The sequence below is a fragment of the Pan paniscus genome, chromosome 9 (assembly GCF_029289425.2).
Source record: "Pan paniscus chromosome 9, NHGRI_mPanPan1-v2.0_pri, whole genome shotgun sequence".
In the NCBI taxonomy this organism is placed as follows: Eukaryota; Metazoa; Chordata; class Mammalia; order Primates; family Hominidae; genus Pan; species Pan paniscus.
This window is the reverse complement of record NC_073258.2, coordinates 42,345,433-42,364,416: the sequence shown is the minus strand read 5'-3', so window position 1 is coordinate 42,364,416 and position 18,984 is coordinate 42,345,433. Positions and strand designations below refer to the sequence as shown.

General features: G+C 36.9%; 1 protein-coding gene across 20 annotated transcripts in view; it reads left to right on the top strand.

Annotated features, from left to right (window-relative positions):
• Window positions 1–18,639, top strand: part of LRRC4C (leucine rich repeat containing 4C) — a 1,357,112-nt gene extending 1,338,473 nt beyond the window's left edge. For 19 of the 20 annotated variants that reach the window (XM_057299145.2, XM_063608149.1, XM_057299144.2 and 16 more), the window contains one exon: window positions 15,987–18,639. In XM_057299145.2, the coding sequence (XP_057155128.1) occupies window positions 16,029–17,951 (1,923 nt within the window). In that variant the 5' untranslated portion in view covers window positions 15,987–16,028 and the 3' untranslated portion in view covers window positions 17,952–18,639. Of the gene's footprint in view, window positions 1–13,747; window positions 13,927–15,986 lie in introns of those variants that run through there. The other variant, XM_034932415.2, reaches the window with a different exon arrangement.
• Window positions 18,640–18,984: the final 345 nt, after the last annotated feature.

Sequence of the window (18,984 nt, the reverse complement as noted above, 5' to 3'; positions counted from 1 at the left end):
CAGAAATTTGATGTTGGTAGCTCATTATGAGAAGGTTGTAAATGTACTTGCTAAACACGTAAGAAATTGATATATAGAGCAGAATGTCAATTCGCTAATTTATAGCTAGAACTCTAACAGACCTTTCAAGCACTTCAGTCTATCAATTATTTTGTATGGAACTTAAACTTTTTGGAGCCATAAATCTCTTTGAGAGTATGATGTTAAGACTAATGAATAATCTTTCTATAAAAATATATAATCACATTTAAACAAAAATTGGCGTATACTTTCAGGAGGTTCATAAATGATTTGAAACCCATTAATAAACTTCTTAGGAACCCATGATGGTACTGTACAATTTCATGGAAAAGGAAATAATAATCAAATACGGTTATTGATGAAAAATAAAACTAAGAGAACTTAATTGTACGATTCAAATTGTTTTAGTGTTATATTATTATAGTTGACGCATCAACCATTCTCCATATATGGACTTTAACTGTCATCAGTGCTAGACGAATAATGGAAACAATGAAGACAATAACAAATATTCCTACAGTACTGATTATGTACAAGACACTGTTCTAAAACTTTCTATATTAACTCATTTATCCTCACAATAATAGAGTCCAAAATCACAATACTCAATCCCCAGGCAGTTTCACGGAAGGGTACTACAAAAATTTGTGTCTCTGATTTTTAAGTCTCTATGTACTATTAGTGTCTGCTTAGTTGTGTAAGCAGCTAGAAATCTGCAACAATCAACCTTTTCTTGAGGCCACATATTTATTCCTATATTGAGCATACATAATATACAAGATACTCTGGATGTAATATTTAGGATACAGATTACTACTGCTAAGGATAGATTTTTACCCTAAACCATCATTTTCAATCCCCTATTTACATGCTGATTTTTGGTAATTTACTTCTTCACAATCTTAATATATAAGTTTTCATTTGTTTATATGGAGGGTGACAAGGAGTAATTATTGAGCCCTCTCTTTGCCATTTAAACTAAGTTGTATACCTTTTCTATCTTTTTGGTTCACATATAAGTCTTAGCAATGGACTTCAATACATTATGTTTTTATAAAATTAGTTTATCAATTTGGCTGCTGACTATGAATTAAAATATGTGACACATTTCCGTAATTCAATTCAGCTAATATTTATTGAATGCCTAAATATCAACCAGTTTCTGTCTTTGAGAAAACTTATGAAGAAATAGGTTGAACACATTCCCAAACATTTACATGCAAACATGGATTTGGTAAGTGTTACAGTCTTGGCTTTACAGACAATTTAGGGAAAGGATGGATTTATACTGATCAATAAGGCTGATGACAGCCTAGTAGAAAGAGCCATTGTAAAATTGGCTCTGACTGGGTACAATTTTGATTTTAAAAAAATCAGAGTAGGTAATTTCAATCTAAAGTAAGAAGGAGCAAGTCCCCAAAGAGGAAAAGTAGAGGGAGTATTTTTAGAGTCGGAGCAGACTGCAGCCTAGACTGTGTTAAGAACAGTGGGAGATACGACTGGGAAAGCAGAATGGCACAGCACTATGGAGGGGCTTACGTGTCACACAGAGGCAGTGGTTTTCAAAGAGGACAGTTTTGCCCCCCAGGAGACATTTGGCAGCGTCTGGAGACACTGTAGATTGTCACAACTGAGGTTGCTACTGGCATCTAGTGGGTAGAGGCAGTAAGGGATTTAGGCTTAATTCTGTAGGCACTGGGGAACTATTGATGGGCTATGCTTTCTTGCACTGTGATTGTCTAGGCTCCCATGTGTTGTTACACTAAGTCTGCAAAATGTTGCTTTGAAAATCTCCTATGGGAAAAATATGAAAAGAAAAGACCACTTGTGGAGATAAGGAATAACATGTATTAATCATTAAATGGCCCTTGAACTTGAAGAAAAAAGAAAAAAAAGGAAGAAAAAAGAAGCAACAGTTTCATGCATTGTGGGGCTCCAGACTTAAAATATTAGCACAAAGGAGAATGTAGGCATTGTTACAAACAGGCATATTTCTAATCATTGGAGCATTCTGATTTCATTACCTGGAGAGCGAAATATCTAGCAGTACATGGAGCTCGAAATTTTAAATATTTTTCTCTGGTTATACATTTCACTAAAGCAAATTGCTGTCAAAAACATAAACATACCCCCAAACACCTCAAACTCCACCCTATAATTTGAGAAACAAGTTGGTCATCTATATTTTACATTTTCTTAAATAATTAATATCAAAAAGTGAATAAGATCGAAAGGATTCATAAACAGCCAGAAACCTCATGCCAGGTACACTTGTCTCTCCAGCATCATGAGAGTGTAAACAGGCAGGAAAAAAAACAAATTAATTTTATTTTTAGCCCTGCCAAGCTGTGACTCTATCCCTGGGTCGGATTTTTTAGCATGAAGTAGATTTGACTTTTTGTTGCTAAGACAAGGTTTGGAGCCGCCATAGCCTTCCCCAGTCCCTTGCCTATTCTATCTTGTTGCTTTAGATTGTGATAGTAGAATTAGAAGATCTTTTCCACCCATGGATTTTTAAATAAATGGTTCAAATGAGTCTCTGTAGCAGGCATGTGGTGGTCAAGAAGCCCCTCTATTTTAAAGTTATTTGCTGACTCTAGGAATTCTTTTCTCTGTTATACAGTGTTCTGATCCAATGCAGTGACCTGAAAGCTAATCCAGTCCTCCCTAGTTCTGGAGTACATGTAGGTGGGAAGAAGCAAATCATGAAAACAACTAGGCATCCTCTTAGGCAGAAATTTTCAAGGCAATCATGTTATTTTAGGCACATACAGCAGAGGGCATTGTTTGGTCAAACATAAAACAGGGCTGCTACTGATAATAATAGACAAAGAAAAAGAAATAGGGAAATCTCCCCGACTTTATCACCTACCCCATCCCCCTCAAAAAAACATGCAAAGAGACAGTGAGATGATCTTTAAATCACTGTTCTTCTCAGCTCTTTGTAGGAGAAACTTCTATGAAAATAACTACAAACTGGAAAACATTATTCCAAAAATCAATGAAATTCCTGCTATGTGAATGGGGTTCTACTAGGTGTTAGGGATCAATAAGTGAGTATGACATCCTATGGGTCCTTAGTGCGTTTACAGCCTTGACTTAATGAGTTTTCAACCTGCTTCTGTCTGCGTGGGGCACTCATTCATTCATTCATGCATTTAACAAATACTCCATGAGTACTGTTCTAGGTGAATACTGCTGAATAAGGAAGACAAGTCTCTACTCCATGGAAATTAACCTTCCACTGAGGTGAGACAGGCAGTAAGAAAATATACACCTGAGTGTATGAGAAAAAATAACAAATAGTGATATGTGCTATGAGGAAAATTGAATATAGGTAACTTATTAAATATGACAAAAGGGATACTTTTTGCCAGGTAATCAAAAAGAACTTTCTGAGAAGGTAAAATTTAAAGTGAGCCCAGAATTAAAAGGAAAACCAACCACGCAAAAATCAAAGGATACACATCGCAGGCAGAGGGAATCCTAGTACAAAGGTCCTGAGTCGGGAACAAGGCTGAATCTTTTGAGAAACAACGAAAGGCCAATGGGGTGGAACCGAGAAGGTGGAGTAAGAAAAAGTTGAGAAGTGGGAGAAGCAGACAGAGGTCAGGCTGAGTCTTGGAGACCAAAGCAGTTTGCATTTTGTTCTAAAAAGGTATGGAGCTAATAGGGGTGTTTCAACTAAAAGAATAGCATGAACATATTTATAATTTAAAAATTCAATCTAAATACTCTAAAAAGAATGAATTGTCATAATGCAGTTAACCAAAGTAGGGAAATTGATGGCAGTGTGTTTAAGAGGTTCAAGTTGGAAATGAAGATAACATATAATCTAGAAAGAGACAATGAGGAAAAGTAGACAGACCCACATTTTGTTTTAAGGTTGAATCAGAATAGTGCTGGGCTGCAGGTGAATACAGAAAAAGAAAAGTCAAAGAAGAGTTTAACAATTTTGCCTTGAGCAACTGGTCACATGGTAGCGGCTTTTATGGAGGTTCAGGGGCAAGTTTGGGGATTCGCTTTCAGTGTACACTATGCCATTTAATTCATGTAATCCTCACAATGTCTATTTATTGTATTATTATCATCATTCCTACTTAGGAAGGTGCGGCTCGGAGAAGGCCAATTTACCAAAGATCAAACAGTCAGGAATACCAAACCAACCCTCCAGCGGGAGGCATTTTACTCTAAAGCTGGTTTTTGTTTTGCTGGGTCTTACTATTGTAGATTGGGCATTCTTTTTGTGCTTCAGCATTGTTTCAAATTAGAAAGAGGACTAAAACTAAATGTGTGTTCAGTAGTCCTTTGTGTGCAATCTGCAGCATGGACATGAGCCACTCTAGATATCAAAGATGCCTCTTTTCCTGACTTGCAGATCAGAGATTCCAAAATGATACACTGCTCTTTTTGTGTACCCTGATATTTTCTAACGTGACCATATGTAGAAGCTAATTTTCTCTTCATTGGTATTTCATGCTCAACAGGATTTTAACTGGGGCGTATTAATTTGAACTATACACATCTCAGTAGTCAGATAATCAGATTGGAGATCGGTTCCATTCATTCTAAAGCAGTACTAGGGACGTCGATTATTAAAGTCACTTACTTTCTCATCAAAGTCTTCTCTGCAATTTCCTTTAGGGACAAGAGCAGAAACTTTCCAAAACAATATTCTCATCATTTCCTCTCCTGCTTAAAAGCCTCAAGTTTCTAAGTTTTTTTTTTATTAAAATACATTCAAACTTTTTTGTTAGGCTTGCAGTGCCCCTCAATTGGGCTAGTTTAACTAACTTCTATAGTGTAAGTCCTTTACTTCCATTAAGTCAGTTTTCTTATTATTTTGTGCTCCTACTCCTCTGCTTTCGTAAGTAAACTCCTACCTCCTCCAAAACTGCCCCGCCTCCATGCCAATCTATATTCCTTTAAAGACATGCATAAAATTCCAAATCTCTATTTTTTTTTTTGTCTTTGCTTTTTTTGAGATGGAGTCTAGTTCTGTTGCCCAGCTTGAGTGCAGTGGCACAATCTTGGCTGACTGTAACCTCCGCCTCCCGGTTCAAGCGATTTTCCTGCCTCAGCCTCCGGAGTAGCTGGGATTACAGGTGCCCACCACCATGCCCAGCTACTTTTTGTATTTTTCATAGAGACGGGGTTTCACCATGTTCACCAGGATGGTCTCGATCTCTTAACCTCATGATCTGCCCACCTTGGCTTCCAAAGTGCTGGGATTATAGGCGTGAGCCACCGCACCTGGCCCCAAATTCTCTTCTTCTTTTTATTTATTTATTTTTTTTGAGACACAGTTTCACTCTGTCACCCAGGCTGGAGTGCAATGGTGCCATCTCAGCTCACTGCAACCTCCACCTCCTGGGTTCAAGCTATTCTCCTGCCTCAGCCTCCCGAGTAGCTGGGATTACAGGGATGCATCAACACACCTGGTTAATTTTGTATTTTTAGTAGAGATGGGGTTCCTCCATGTTGGTCAGGCTGGTCTTGAACTCCCCACCTCAGGTGATTCGCCCACCCTGACCTCCCAAAGTGCTGGGATTACAGATGTGAGCCACCACGCCCGTCCCCAAATTCTCTTCTTAAAGCATTCTCTGATTAGCTATGCCTACATTAATCTCTGGTAATTCTTTATGGCATGTAAATATTGAATGTATTGATTTACACTAGTACCTATATGCATATATGTACATTTTTAAATTTTTGATATATGTCTATAATTTGTTTTATACCTCCAAGATTGGAAAGTTCTTGAAGACATAGGTAATTTACCTCTCTTACAATCCTTATTATACACTCCAGCACATGACCCCATGTTGGTGGCAGCCACATTGTTGTTGTTGTTTTACTTTTCTAGTACATAGTTCTCTGTAGTCAGAACTTCTCACCTAATGATATGGTAATGTTATCACTAGTAACATATAGTCACAACACTAGTGACAACATTATAATATCATTAGGTGAGACGTCCTGACTACAGAGAAACATAAACCCTAAGAATATATTATACATTCTTCCACTGTAAGCCAAATAAGTCTTCTAGAAGAATGAAAATGCAGAGTCAGGTGGGTTTTTTTTTTTTCCGTAAATCTCAACTTCTGAAATTTTAGCATTTTCTAGAAACATTGCAGAGTCAGTGTGTTTAGCCAAACAGCTGCTTGTTAACTTGACAGGTTGATTCACTGGGTTATAGCCATTTAAATGTTGTAGCATTTCCATTACATTTACCTACTGATTCAGCCCTGGGCATATTTACAAAAAAAATTCTTTTCCCTGAAAATCTACAGAACTACATACTCCTGCATAAGGGGTGGAGAAAGCTCAAGATTTGCAAGATTGGGTTAAAAATGGGAAAATAAATGATCTATATTAGGAAATATTTATGAAATAAACTTGAAGAAGTGTGTTACCTTTGGTAATGGTGTTATTTAATTCGTTGCTTTGTTTTTTCTCCTGTGTATTCTAGCATTCTTTAAAACCCAGAGATGTCCAGATAAATGGTTTTGCAGTAGAAATCCTTCTTAGCATGATGTGGGATGAGCTTCAGACCTTTCTTATAAGGATATCATGTTGCTTTACCTTAACTTGTTTCCTTTGAAAGGTCTCATATTTATAATGGTATAGGAAAATAAAATAATAAAATGTTTCCCTCTTCTTTGCTATTGGCTGAGGAAATAAGGAGAGAGAGAGAGAGAGAGAGAAGAAATGAACATAAACGTGTGAGGATAGGTTTGGCTGCATGTAACCAGAAAAATAATAACTGTTTATACTGTAATATATTATTTTACATAATAAGAAGTCCAGAGGAAAAACAGTTACAGGGTTCATTAATTCAGCTGCTTATCACAAATATCAAAGATATAAGTTCTTTCCATTTTTTCATTTTTTCTTTCTTGATATATCAGCTTTGTCCTCAGGCTGCCTCCCCTCTTGGCCACAAGATGGCTGCAGCAGCTCTAGGCATCTTTTACCCTCAACGATATCTAGAAACAGAACAAAGAATTATTTCTTCCCCATGTTTTTCTTCTTATTAGTGGGAGAAAAAAATTCCTGAAATCCCTCAGCTGACTTCCCCTCACATCTTATTAGCCAAATTGTGTCACATGTTCAGACCTCATTAGTCTCTGAAAGCAGGAATGGTACTATCAATCTTTGCTTAGACAAGAGCTTAGCTAACTATAACCTGCAAGACAACCTGCTACTTTTTTGTGTGTGCCCTGTGAGCTAAGAATGTTTGTGAATTTTTAAATGGTTAGGAAATAGAATTTATTTTTATATATTTTATATATATATATTCTTTTTTTAAAAAGTTTAATTATTGTGGGTACATAGTAGGTGTATATATTTATGGGATACATAAGATACTTTGATACAGGCATACAATGCATAATAATCACATTAGGATAAATGGGGCACCCATGACCTCAAACATTTATCCTTTGTGTTACAACAATTTTACTATTTTAGTTATTTTAAAATGTACAGTAAATTATTGTTGACTGTAGTCATCCTATTGTGCTATCAAATAGATCATATTAATTCTGTCTAACCATATTTTTATACCCATTAACCATCCCTCCTTTGCCTCCCCACATCCAACTATGCTTCCCAGTCTCTGATAACCATCATTCTGCTCTCTATCTCCATTAGTCAATTGTTTTACTTTTTAGCTCTCACAGATAAGCGAGAACATATGAAATTTGTCTTTCTGTGCTTGGCTTGTTTCACTTAACATAATGACCTCCAGCTCCATCCATGTTGTTGCAAGTGATAGTTTCTCATTCTTTTTTACAGCTGAATAGAACTTCATTGTATATATGTACCACATTTTAAAAATTCATTTATCTGTTGATGGACACTTAGGTTGCTTCCAAATCTTTGATATTATGAATAGTGCTGCAATAAACATGGGAGTGCAGATATTTCTTCCATATATTGATTTCCTTTTTTAGGGAATATATGCCTAGCAGTGGAACTGCTGGATTATATTATAGTTCTATTTTTAGTTTTTTGAAGAACTTCCAAAGTGTATTCCCTAGTGGTTATACTAATTTACATTTTGAGGGTTCCCTTTTTCCCACATCCTCACCAGCATTTGTTACTGTCTTTGGATAAAAGCCCTTTTAACTTGAGTGAGATGATATCTCATTACAATGTCTATTTAAGTCTTTAATCCATTTTGATTTTTTTATATGACCAGAGATAGAGGTCTAGTTTTCTTCTTCTGCATATAGACATACAGTTTTCTCAGCACCATTTATTAAAGAGACTGTCCTTTCTCCAGTGTATGTTCTTGGCACCTTTGTCAAAAATGAGTTCACTGTAGATGTATGGATTTGTTTCTGGATTCTCTATTATGTTCCATTGGTGTATGTGTCTGCTTTTATGCCAGTACCATGCTGTTTTGGTTACTATAGCTCTGTAGTATAATTTGAAGTCAGGTAATGAGATTCCTCCAGTTTTGTTCTTTTTGTTCAGGATAGCTTTGGCTATTCTGGGTCTTTTGTGGTCTCATATACATTTTAAGATTTTTTTTCTATTTCTGTGAAGAATGTCTTTGGTATTTTGACAGGGATTGCATTGAATCTGTAGATTGCTTAGTGTAATATGGACATTTTAATCCTATTGATTCTTCTAATCCATGAGCATGGAATATCTTTCCATTTTTCGTGTGTCTGATCCAATTTCTTCTTTCATTAATGTTCTATAGTTTTCATTGTAGAGATCTTTCAGTTATTTCATTCCTAAGTATTTTATTGTATTTATAGCTATAGTAAATGGGATTAATTTCTTGATTTCTTTTTTCAGATTGTTTGCGATTGGCATTTAGAAATGCTACTTATTTTTGTATGTTGATTTTGTATTCTGCAACTTTACTGAATTTATCAGTTCTAACAGTTTTTTGATAGAGTCCTTAGGGTTTTCCAAATATAAGATCATATCATCTGCAAACAAAGATAATTTGACCTCTTCTTTTCCAAGATGTCCTTTATTAGTCTTGTCTGATTGCTCTAGCTACAATTTCCAAAAATATCATTTTATACTATAAATAGTATTATTGGAGCACAGCCATGCCGATTTATATACCTTTTGTCTATGGCTGCTACAGTGGCATAACTGAGTAGTTGCAACAAGAGATCATATGGCTCATAAAGCCTGAAATAATTACTATCTGGCCCTTTACAGAAAAAGTTTGCCTACTTCTAGCTTAAATGAAACTCTATTCACCCTTAAGTACTGGGGTCAGTCTCTCCCAAAACAGATAAAATAGTATATGTGTGTGCGTGTGTGTGTGTGTGTATATATATATAAATATATATACACACATACACTTTTTATATAGATATAAAAAAGTATATAGACCTATATCTATATATATATATTTTTTGTTTTGTTTTGTTTTTGCATGGGAGTAAATGTTTTATATAAAATTTTCTTAGAAAAGAGTAAGGGAGTAGGATGTTTGGGTAGGCAACAAATTTGTGTTTGTTGGGTGGGGGGAGGGTGAAGATATTGTTTGAGATTCAATCACATTTTAAATGAGTAATACACCTTGTGTATTGTAAAAAGGTAATTCCTGAAATATCATCAATATAACCTGTTGATAAAGCAGAGCTGACTTTATTGATTATGATGGTAAGGAAAAGAACCACCTCACAAAGTTTGGCAGTGTCTGTGAGTGGAACTGTGAAGATTAGGTCAGAATTTATTAAGAATTGGAAGTTTGACTGACATAGGAACAGAAAACCAAATACTGCCTGTTCTGTCTTATAAGTGGGAGCTGAACAATGAGAACACATGGACACAGGGAGGGGAACAACACACACTGGGGCCTGTTTGGGATGTGGAGGGAGGGAGAGCATCAGAAAGAAATAGCTAATGCATGCGGGGCTTAATACGTAGGTGATGGGTTGATAGGTGTAGCAAACCACTATGGCACACGTTTAACCTATGTAACAAACCTGCACGTTCTGCACATGTATCCAGGAACTTAAAATTTAATTTAATTTTAAAAAAAGAATTGGAAGTATGAGTCTAGGAAGGTTTTTCAATGTAGAAACTTGTTTAGGATTATACAAGAATTATGACACAACAATTCAGGATTGAAGAAAACAGCAAGGTGAGTCAAAAGATTCAGTAAATCTGAGCACAGATGTCTGTTGAATTTTCCATGAAAGACTGGATAGAACTTTGAGGGAAGTTCCTATAAGGATCAGTAAAGCCATTTGCTTTGGTGGAAGAGCCCCAGAAGAGGAAAGAGGTGCTAAGACAGACAGTGGAACAGCAAAGTCATGTTGATGTAGATGGTAAGGTGTGGTTTGGAGTCTTAGGGTCCAGGGTTAAGCAGTTTTGGTTCTCCTGTTTAGGGAGGTTTGTTAAGGATAATGTGAGGAGGGAAAGAAGAGGTACAGTTGTGGTTAACTGAATTCATCTTTCTCCCTCCTTGCTTACAAACTAGTTCTAATGTTTAGACAAAGCCTATGATGACTTAGCAATGATACTGTGCTAAGAAAGCATCTCCGTAAGCTAACTCTTTCACATATACTTGCTTCTGTGTCTCTCACTGCAGCTCTCAGTGCACTAAAGCATGGGTAGTAAAGGAAGAAAGTCTATTGACAAAGTCAAGATATCCTCTGGGACAAGGCTAAAAGTATCATAGTTTAATTCAAAACTCACACAAATGCATATGTAAATAAATGCTGTCAGATGACATTGTAATGGGTAGTGCATACTTTTAAATTAATTTTCCTTTGATGTGATAAAAACATCATGAAAGAGATGTTGAAGACTGGCTTTTGATATAAAGTAACATAATTTAGATATTAAAGTAAAAAACCTTTTGTTGATAGTAGTTGATTTAATTCAGTGCATGTACCAAGCATTATTCACTGTAGGTTATAAATTAGCTCTGAACCAGCTATAATTCTTAAAGCATTACTTATGACTGATTTATAGAAAATCTCATTAATTGCAATAGCACAAAGACCTTGAAGTAAGCAAGAAGTAGAAAATAAAACTCAGCCCGGAGTGTAAGAAAGAATAGATGCAAATACCTTTTAAGTAATAGCAATATATCATTGTTGCGTGTGTTTTACTGATGGTATGTTCCTGATTATATCAAGAAATCCTTACCACAAATTTGAATAAGCGATATTATTGCTGCTCCTGTCTTAAAAAATAGGAAGAAACTGAGTGTCTCATCATTTTATTTTTAATATGCATTAAATATTTATTATATATTGCTTCTTATGAGTCAGTAACTTTACATAACACAGTATTATGTGACAGTCCTAACCAAAGTCTTTTGAGTAGGTAACAGTGTTCTTTCACAGATGGGGAAAGTAAAGTATAGAGAGGTGAAGTAACTTTCTCAATTTTAAGGTCACTGAGGTTCAAACAGGGATATGATCTCAAGAAGTCTCACATTGGACCCTTTTCTCTTGACCACTGAGCATGGCTGCCTTTACTGCCTCACATTTTAAAAAGAAAAAGGTAGCAAACGGCAGAGTAAGAAATTATCTTCTTTACTCTTGTGCTATTTCCAGTCAACCAGTTATTTCTACCTGCTTTGCCTGAGACCCTAGGATTCTGAGAAGGGCTATGGGGTAGGGAATGGGAGAAAGAATGGAGGAACAGGACCCTGGGACCCCAACCCTAAAAATATTAATTTGTTTATGTATCAGGGATTTTGCATGCTATGTTATTTTATGCCCAATAACCTTAATAACATAGGCCCTCTCCCCCTGAAACCTATGTCTGTTTCAGGGAGAGAGGGCATATGTAAAACTACACTAAATCACTCAAATGATAAATTTTCGATGGTCATGATTACTTGAAATTCAGATAGCTTTCTGTTGCTAATGGAAATACAAGAGTTATTTAAGGCCATATTTAAATTTACAAGGAGGATAACTCTGACTTAGGTTGTGAAACCTACCAACCACATTGTTGTCATGATATAAATGGGGCAGGGGTGTAGTCCTATAAAACCTGTTAACAGGATTGACATGATGAGCCAGGCCTTTTTGTTTAGTAATTGTTTTAGAATGCAGGTTTTATTATTATTTAGCTATAGTGAAGCAACAGATCAGGAGATGGCTGCTGTTTAAAAAGTGATGCTTTTCTCACAGCTCCCAGGAGGCAGGGCATGGCACAGCATGTGGAGGCCACACTGGGAAGCAGCAGGATCAGCCAGTAGGGAGCAGCCAGTAGAAAATGTGGGCAAGAGCCTTTATTGTGGTTTTATGGGAAGGCAGGGTAAATGGTCTTATGATTGGGTAATTTGAACAATTTTGGCAGGCTCTGGGACATAGGGGCTGTCCCTTGTTGTCTGGTAAGTGGTAAGTGGACGTGGGGTGATTAGGGCAGGGGAATGGTGGTGTGAGTGTTAAGAGTCCTGGGAGAACCTGATAAAGAAGGTGACTGGGGTTTGACCTTTGGATTGGCTGGTTTGCATATGAAAGTCATGCTTATAGGCAAGTCCTTGACTATTTCTAGGAATTTGCTAGCCCTGAAAGGGTAGCCTCTCTAGGATCAGCAAGGCCTCAAATGTTAGAACATCAGAAAACACAAAAAATAAAAAGGCATGATTAATACATAAGAACATGTGACTACATATATGCAAAGGGCTGTGATTAGATATTTGCTTTGTCATACATTTTTCAATATCTTTTCATTTTGTGCCTACAGTATGCTTTGTCATACATTTTTCAATATCTTTTCATTTTGTGCCTACAGTATGCCAGGCACTGTGTTGGCAATAGGCTAAGAGGAATCCATCAGGCATGGCCCCTGTCCTCAAAGAGTCCATAGGCTGATGGAGGAAACCACCCAGAAACAAATAATCACAGTACCAGATCGTGTGAAAAGTCAATCTAGAGCTGCAACAGCTCCAAGCAAGGAATCAAGTTGGTTGGCCTTAGAAGGCTGGGGAAAAAAAACAGTAACTCAGAATCTATTAGTCAAGTATTTTTTGCTGTCATAGAGAAGGACACAAAAGCCTCTGAAGCTAGAAAGCAATGGAGGACTTTAAATATCCCCTTCTTAAGACCAACGTTCCTTACAGTGTTTTTGTAAACGTGGGTATATGTTTAAGGATTGCTAATGACAGCTGCTTTTCCTTAAGAGTGCATCTCCTATTACTGAGGGGAAAAAAGCCTCTTCTCTACCTTCTGTAGGATATGTAAATGCAACTATTTCTCACTGGGGATCTCACCACTAGTGAAAGGATCATGTCCTAAAAAAGAGCCAGCCCTTCTTCCTCAAGCCTTCGGTGGTAGACAAGGAAGGGCTGGCCTTGAAACTGGATCGCTCTCTGGCACTGGCTTCTCTCCAAGACTCACTTGAGCCAACAGGAAGGTCTTCCTAATTGCTCTGCTTGCCACTAGTTTCTTCCATTGCTTGTCTGTGCCCCATATTAACCTCTCATCATCATTTTTCAAAACAAAGCCGATGATAGCATTCTTTTCTGAAAACAAAACATGTTGCCTGCACTATAAAATTGGGACTCTTAAGTTTGACGTAACCAACCCCTAAGAGTCTTTACCCGATCTTATTGCAGCTTCCTTTCTCATTCTCGTCCTCAGGCCTTCCATTCTCCTGATAGAGGGTACTTTTTACTGTTCCCTGGATGTACTAGCATTTTTCATGTCTGCTTGCCTTGGTTCAGCTGATCCCTCTGTGCTTAAAATGCCCTTCTTTCCTTTTCTCAGCAGCTTCTACAAAATATAGATCAGATATCCATCTTCTTTGAAACCTCCTTGGTTTTCCGGCATAGATTAAGTTGCTCTGATGTTAGTGCTCTTGTGCCAATGTGGACTTCTGTCATAGCAATGAACATATATCATTGTACTTCATCTGTTTGCTTATCTGTCTCACCTTTTAAATTCCCACGAGGTAAGGATTCTATTCCTCATCCTTATATGCCCACTACTTAGCAAAATATCTGGCTGAAGGAAACAACAACAAGGACTTAGAACAATACCTCCCACATTGTCAGAACTCAATAAATGTTAGATATGATTATTTTATAATAAAATATTTTATATTAATTTATTGTTAATATTTTAATATAAGTAATAATTATATTTGTTATTTCATACTTATAAATATTTTTAATATTACATTATTATTTTAATATTAAATTTAATGGTAATTTGTTTCATATTAAAATATTTTCATATTAAAAATTTATAATGAAATTAATATTTCATTATAAATCTAAATATATGATTACTATAATGATTACTGTTATTTATAATGAAATTAGGATTTATAATGAAATTAATATTTCATATTAAAAATATTTTTAATATGAAATAATAACCATATCTATCATATAATCATATCTAACATTTATTGAGTTCTGACAATGTGAGAGGCATTGTACTAAGTCCTTTTTCTGTATTAACTCATTTTATCCTCACAACAACCCTATGTGATATATAATATTAATATCTTCATTCCCATTTTGCAAGTGGGAGAGAAATTAAGCCACAGAAAGGATAAGTAACTTGCTCAAGGTGACACATAATGGGTACTACATTAGTGCCTTTTTGAATTGAAATGTGGTGACCCCTCCCACTGGCCCCCCTCCCCTTTTTTTTTCTTTCCAAGAGACTCATAGAAGACACACTGTTTATTGAGTTGAGAGACTTGGGGGAAGTTATTACACAGGTGCCCAGTCCACAATAAGCCAGCTGAGTGGGGTGTATACTTGGTAACAACATAAGCTCCTTTGGAAGACTTCCTTTGGCCACAAGAGATGCAGGAGATGAGTTATTTTCTTTCCCAAAAATCTACTCAAAACCAGTAAGAGTAGGGACACAAGACATAATAGTCCTGTTATAACTATTTTTTTCTGTAAATAAAAATTATGCTTCATGGGAAAATAGTTAACGTGATATGTCTGCTTATAGGCTGCAGTCAGCTATGTTATAATGAGTTGGTATATGAGAATCTCTAGAAGTTTATATATACATGTGCATGTCACTGTTTCAGTGCATCTTCACAGGTACCATAAATTAAGTTGCCAGTGCTTACAGCTGAGGTCACCCCCAAAGGGAAGGTATTTTAAAGAAATTGTGAAAAATATTTTGCATTTACCTTTATTCTCATAGCAACATTTTTATGGACCATCTGAGATCATATTCTCTGGGATCAGTCTAATGAGCATCTGAGCCCTGATTTATACTTACTAAACATGTGACTTCTTGAATGTCACTTCTATGATGATATTTCTTCATTTTGAAAATGAAAAGAATGGCAATTCCTACTTCAGAGAAATGTTGTAAGGATTACAACCAGCTTCATAGGCCTACAACCTGTGCAGTTGCAAAGAAACCCACATTTATATGGGCCCACACTTGGTTTAGTGGTCTTTTGTTACTGATTTGATATTATTAACACTTTTTTATAAGGCTTCCTACATTTTTATTTTGCACTGGGAACCACAAATTATGTAACCATTTCCAGACAGGCTTGTTTGTGAAGTGTATAGCCCATGGTGCTTGGCACATAAAATAACCTTCAATATAATATGTCAGCTATTACTACTTTTGCAAAGGAGCTTTTAGTTTGTTTGATATAGCCCCAAAGTCCTATTTTCTAAGCTTTTCAATCTGCTGTGGACATTGAAGCTAATGGTAGGGTATGTATTATATGTCCTCATGCATTTGGGCCACATTTGGTTGGTAAACAATACATTAGTGTCCTCTACCTCATTGACCCCTTACTCTGTGGTCATACATCTCATGGAATGTGGGCTTTAATTTGGATTAAAGGTACATTTTCTTCTAAATATGAACCACATAGCTTAATAAAGGATATTAGATTTGTTTTTAATTTGTCTGACACATGATGGCTTTAGCTGATACACTATATCACCGACATTACTCCAGAAAGACACTTAGAATAAATCTAATCTAATAACTGGTTTTTTTGCTTGTATTTTGCAGACTGTTTGAATTCCAGAAGGACCAACACCAGATAAATTATGAATGTTGAACAAGATGACCTTACATCCACAGCAGATAATGATAGGTCCTAGGTTTAACAGGGCCCTATTTGACCCCCTGCTTGTGGTGCTGCTGGCTCTTCAACTTCTTGTGGTGGCTGGTCTGGTGCGGGCTCAGACCTGCCCTTCTGTGTGCTCCTGCAGCAACCAGTTCAGCAAGGTGATTTGTGTTCGGAAAAACCTGCGTGAGGTTCCGGATGGCATCTCCACCAACACACGGCTGCTGAACCTCCATGAGAACCAAATCCAGATCATCAAAGTGAACAGCTTCAAGCACTTGAGGCACTTGGAAATCCTGCAGTTGAGTAGGAACCATATCAGAACCATTGAAATTGGGGCTTTCAATGGTCTGGCGAACCTCAACACTCTGGAACTCTTTGACAATCGTCTTACTACCATCCCGAATGGAGCTTTTGTATACTTGTCTAAACTGAAGGAGCTCTGGTTGCGAAACAACCCCATTGAAAGCATCCCTTCTTATGCTTTTAACAGAATTCCTTCTTTGCGCCGACTAGACTTAGGGGAATTGAAAAGACTTTCATACATCTCAGAAGGTGCCTTTGAAGGTCTGTCCAACTTGAGGTATTTGAACCTTGCCATGTGCAACCTTCGGGAAATCCCTAACCTCACACCGCTCATAAAACTAGATGAGCTGGATCTTTCTGGGAATCATTTATCTGCCATCAGGCCTGGCTCTTTCCAGGGTTTGATGCACCTTCAAAAACTGTGGATGATACAGTCCCAGATTCAAGTGATTGAACGGAATGCCTTTGACAACCTTCAGTCACTAGTGGAGATCAACCTGGCACACAATAATCTAACATTACTGCCTCATGACCTCTTCACTCCCTTGCATCATCTAGAGCGGATACATTTACATCACAACCCTTGGAACTGTAACTGTGACATACTGTGGCTCAGCTGGTGGATAAAAGACATGGCCCCCTCCAACACAGCTTGTTGTGCCCGGTGTAACACTCCTCCCAATCTAAAGGGGAGGTACATTGGAGAGCTTGACCAGAATTACTTCACATGCTATGCTCCGGTGATTGTGGAGCCCCCTGCAGACCTCAATGTCACTGAAGGCATGGCAGCTGAGCTGAAATGTCGAGCCTCCACATCCCTGACATCTGTATCTTGGATTACTCCAAATGGAACAGTCATGACACATGGGGCGTACAAAGTGCGGATAGCTGTGCTCAGTGATGGTACGTTAAATTTCACAAATGTAACTGTGCAAGATACAGGCATGTACACATGTATGGTGAGTAATTCCGTTGGGAATACTACTGCTTCAGCCACCCTGAATGTTACTGCAGCAACCACTACTCCTTTCTCTTACTTTTCAACCGTCACAGTAGAGACTATGGAACCGTCTCAGGATGAGGCACGGACCACAGATAACAATGTGGGTCCCACTCCAGTGGTCGACTGGGAGACCACCAATGTGACCACCTCTCTCACACCACAGAGCACAAGGTCGACAGAGAAAACCTTCACCATCCCAGTGACTGATATAAACAGTGGGATCCCAGGAATTGATGAGGTCATGAAGACTACCAAAATCATCATTGGGTGTTTTGTGGCCATCACACTCATGGCTGCAGTGATGCTGGTCATTTTCTACAAGATGAGGAAGCAGCACCATCGGCAAAACCATCACGCCCCAACAAGGACTGTTGAAATTATTAATGTGGATGATGAGATTACGGGAGACACACCCATGGAAAGCCACCTGCCCATGCCTGCTATCGAGCATGAGCACCTAAATCACTATAACTCATACAAATCTCCCTTCAACCACACAACAACAGTTAACACAATAAATTCAATACACAGTTCAGTGCATGAACCGTTATTGATCCGAATGAACTCTAAAGACAATGTACAAGAGACTCAAATCTAAAACATTTACAGAGTTACAAAAAACAAACAATCAAAAAAAAGACAGTTTATTAAAAATGACACAAATGACTGGGCTAAATCTACTGTTTCAAAAAAGTGTCTTTACAAAAAACAAAAAAGAAAAGAAATTTATTTATTAAAAATTCTATTGTGATCTAAAGCAGACAAAATTATGTGTATTCCTCAGAACCTGTTTTTGCTGCACTTATTCACTATTTTCCCACATCTCATTCCTCCCTTCCCTGATTGCCATATTTTTCATAGCAGATCTCAATTCCTTAAAGAACTGGTCTAGGAAATTTTGTAAGAATTCTGTTACACTTTGAGATTTTTATGGTGAATTCTAGTGGTGAGATCCAGTCTATTTTGTCTCTCTCTCTTTTTTTAATTTTTTTCTTTTTCCCTCATACCCATATGAAGTAATCCAATGGGGAATGCAATATTAGAAATAGATTTTTAAGAGAGAACAAGGAAAAAAATGCAAGATCTTATATTTTTCATGTAATGACCTGTTCTGTATTTATGAGGAAGACCATTCTATGGAAAAGAAAAGAAAGTAAGCAAACAACAGATTAATTTACATATGAGCATCTATAAAACCCATGACTTTTAAACAACTCTAGAACCAGAATTTGTAGTTAAAAAGCTAAAAATAAGATTATAAATAAAATATTGTCGGTTTTTCTGTACCTGGACACAACTCATTTGTAGTATGGCTCAAATGTGAGAAACTTGAAGGTAATTAGATTTTCTGCTTTCTAAGAAAGAAAATATGACAGTATTCTTTAGTCACAAAATCAATCTCTACAGGGTCCTGTTTGACTAGTTGACTTGAGTTTTAGATGTATGTTTAAGGATGCTGTGGTATTTTTTCCTTCTCATTAGGCTTACCCTTTGTAGAATGCTCAGGTTCAAAAATAATGATTTTGTGAAGTAAATTTAATTCTACTTGAAGGAAAGTTTCAGTATAATTTATTTACTGTCTCCTAAACATAATTTCATTGGCCAGATGAACTATAACTGCGAAACATGAA